This window comes from Mandrillus leucophaeus, unplaced genomic scaffold (genome assembly GCF_000951045.1).
Source record: "Mandrillus leucophaeus isolate KB7577 unplaced genomic scaffold, Mleu.le_1.0 Scaffold1145, whole genome shotgun sequence".
NCBI lineage: Eukaryota > Metazoa > Chordata > Mammalia > Primates > Cercopithecidae > Mandrillus > Mandrillus leucophaeus.
The window spans coordinates 296,270-298,773 of record NW_012099710.1 but is presented as its reverse complement, the minus strand read 5'-3'; the positions used below and the strand labels follow the sequence as shown (position 1 = coordinate 298,773).

The window sequence follows — 2,504 nt, the reverse complement described above, 5'->3', positions numbered from 1 at the left end:
TTTCATTATGTTGGTCAGGCTGTTCTCGAACTCCTGACCTCAAGTGATCTGCCCACCTCGACCTGTGCTGGGATTACAGGTGTGAGCTACCACGCCCGGCCCAGCCTAATTTTTTTCATTGTCCTCAGCACACAGCAAGTACTCAAAACTTATTTGCTGAGCTTAAAAATGAGTGTATAAAAAAATTATGACGACAGAATAAACACAAAACAATGGTGGTTAAGATGGGACACTGAAAGTGCTTTGAGAAAAATAACCAACAACAGTAAAGTTAAGGTGGGCAAAGACTGAACTATTGGCAGGTGTAAGAATGGTAAACATTCAAAAAATGATTCAAAAAATGATTCAAGAAGAAGAAATTTTTTGTGAGTAGTATCTGGAGGTTTGATTTAGGTATCAGTATTCTCCATCACTTTCAGAGGTCAGGACCCCTATGGAGATGTTCTTGAAAAACGTTCCAAAGTTGCCAATCCCTGAACTAACTACTGGGAAACAACAAATCCCCTGATGTCAATCTGTGTAGCACATATTAAACTCACCTGGAAAGCTCTGGCTTGGGAATTCTTCCTCCAGTCTCCATGGCTCTTCTCCTTGTTCTAGCCTGAAGATCACCTCTGGTTTGTGAACACAATACCCTGTTAACAGGAAATAATTTAGGATTTGGACAAAGCAGTCTAGACCTCAGGTCTTTGAAGCAGGAAGAAGCTTCTGGGGCTGCTTTAAGTTGCCAGTGGAACATTTTCACTGGAGAGGTGAACACAAGTATCTTCCGGTGCTCAGAGGTGATCAATCAACACTGACTCCTGAAGCCTAACCTTAAATATCATTAAACTATACAGACTGCCCATATGCTTCATAATCAAAAGAATAAACAAATGCTATTTAGAATGATACAGTGAACCGACCTTACCCACTGAGACAAGGTTGCTGTAGTTCTCCAGCATCACATCTCTATACAGAGCCCTCTGACTAGGATCCAGGTGCTGCCATTCCTCCTGGGTGAAGCCCACAGTCACATCTTTAAATGATACTGATCCCTGGAACTTCTGTTCTACCTGAAATGTTCAGAATTAGATGGCATGAAAAAAGAAGTATGGGCTAATCCTTACCATGATTATTATTCAGAGTATTTGTTTTGCTTTATACTTTTAGGGAAAAAAGATCCTAACAGAAATATTCTGCCATTAATGCATTAAGATATTAATTCATGCAAAAAAAAAATCAAGTTCCTACAATGTACCTGAAACTATCATCACTGCTAGAAATACTAAGATTAATAAAAATCTTCCAGTGTTCAAAGAACACACAGAGTGGTAAAAAATATATGTGGTAATATGTTATAAGTACTAAGGTGAAAGTACAAACCCAATAGACTAATGTTAGGAGCAAAGTTAGCTCTGCTTTGAGCTTCACTGAGGAAGTACAGCTGTTGGTTGAATTATGAAGAACACTCTGTTATGTTCTTTATAAGCGTGGGGCGATGACACAAGCAAAAGTGAGGGCCTGCAACACACTGCAGACTTCAACAAAAGGGCAGACAGCACAGGAGATGGCCTGGTGCTGTCTTGAGAAGAAAAGCCAAGCAAATGGGTTATAGAGTAATTTTAGACCAATGGTCTCCAAAGTATTTGATCATTTACCATTTTCAAGAATATTACTGTGAACTACAGATTTGTATTTACAAATCACAGAAATAAATTGTCAGTACATTTATTATGAATTCTAATTTAATTTTCATTTGGATTTAAAAATGTAGAAAAAGAGTGTGACATTTTGTTCATCACAATACATATTCTGGGTTCTAATCCTTTAATTCAGAGATAATAATAAGGATGCGTAGAAAATGGAAAGATTTTGGAACTACTATACTTGAAACATCTGTAAGGTACATAGGAGAAGATATCCAATTGGACTGTTCTGGATATCCACTAGGGCGCATCTTTTAGGGATCACTGCTGTGAAAAAGAGAGAGCCAAAGATGAGATGTGAGCATATACTGAAATTACGTGACCAGGTTTTGTTTACAGAACCAATTCTATTGAGAACGGCAAAGAACAAAACAACATTTACATAAACTACTGTAGAAGAAATCAGGATGCAAATAGGGCACAGATAATAGGAGACAGAGAGCAACAAAATGTGGTCACCAATTCATTAAGAAAAAAAATGTTTCCTCTGCCTATCCCCATGAACAGCTGCCCAGATACAAGAGCCACAATGTAAACCAGGAAAGTTAGGGCAAAATAGGTTGGACACAGTATTCTAGCAAGAAATGTCCTAAATATATTAAATTTGACACATAGGTTGGGTGCAGTGGCTCATGCCTGTAATCTCAGCACTTTGGGAGGCCGAGGCGGGTAGATCACCTGAGGTCAAGAGTTCGAGACCAGCCTGACCAAAATAGTGAAACTCCATCTCTACTAAAAATACAAAAAATTAGCCAGGTATGGTGGCCGGCACCTGTAATCCCAGCTACTCAGGAGCCTGAGACAGGAGAATCCCTT

General features: G+C 38.9%; 1 protein-coding gene across 1 annotated transcript in view; it reads right to left on the bottom strand.

Moving 5' to 3' along the window:
• LOC105552023 (zinc finger protein 33B) overlaps positions 1–2,504 on the bottom strand; it is a 47,859-nt gene that overhangs the window by 40,730 nt on the left and 4,625 nt on the right. Inside the window, exons 2-3 of the mRNA XM_011997505.1 lie at positions 911–1,055; positions 540–635 (exon numbers count right to left, since the gene is read on the bottom strand). Of these exons, the coding sequence (XP_011852895.1) occupies positions 540–635; positions 911–1,055 (241 nt within the window). The remainder of the gene's footprint in view (positions 1–539; positions 636–910; positions 1,056–2,504) is intronic.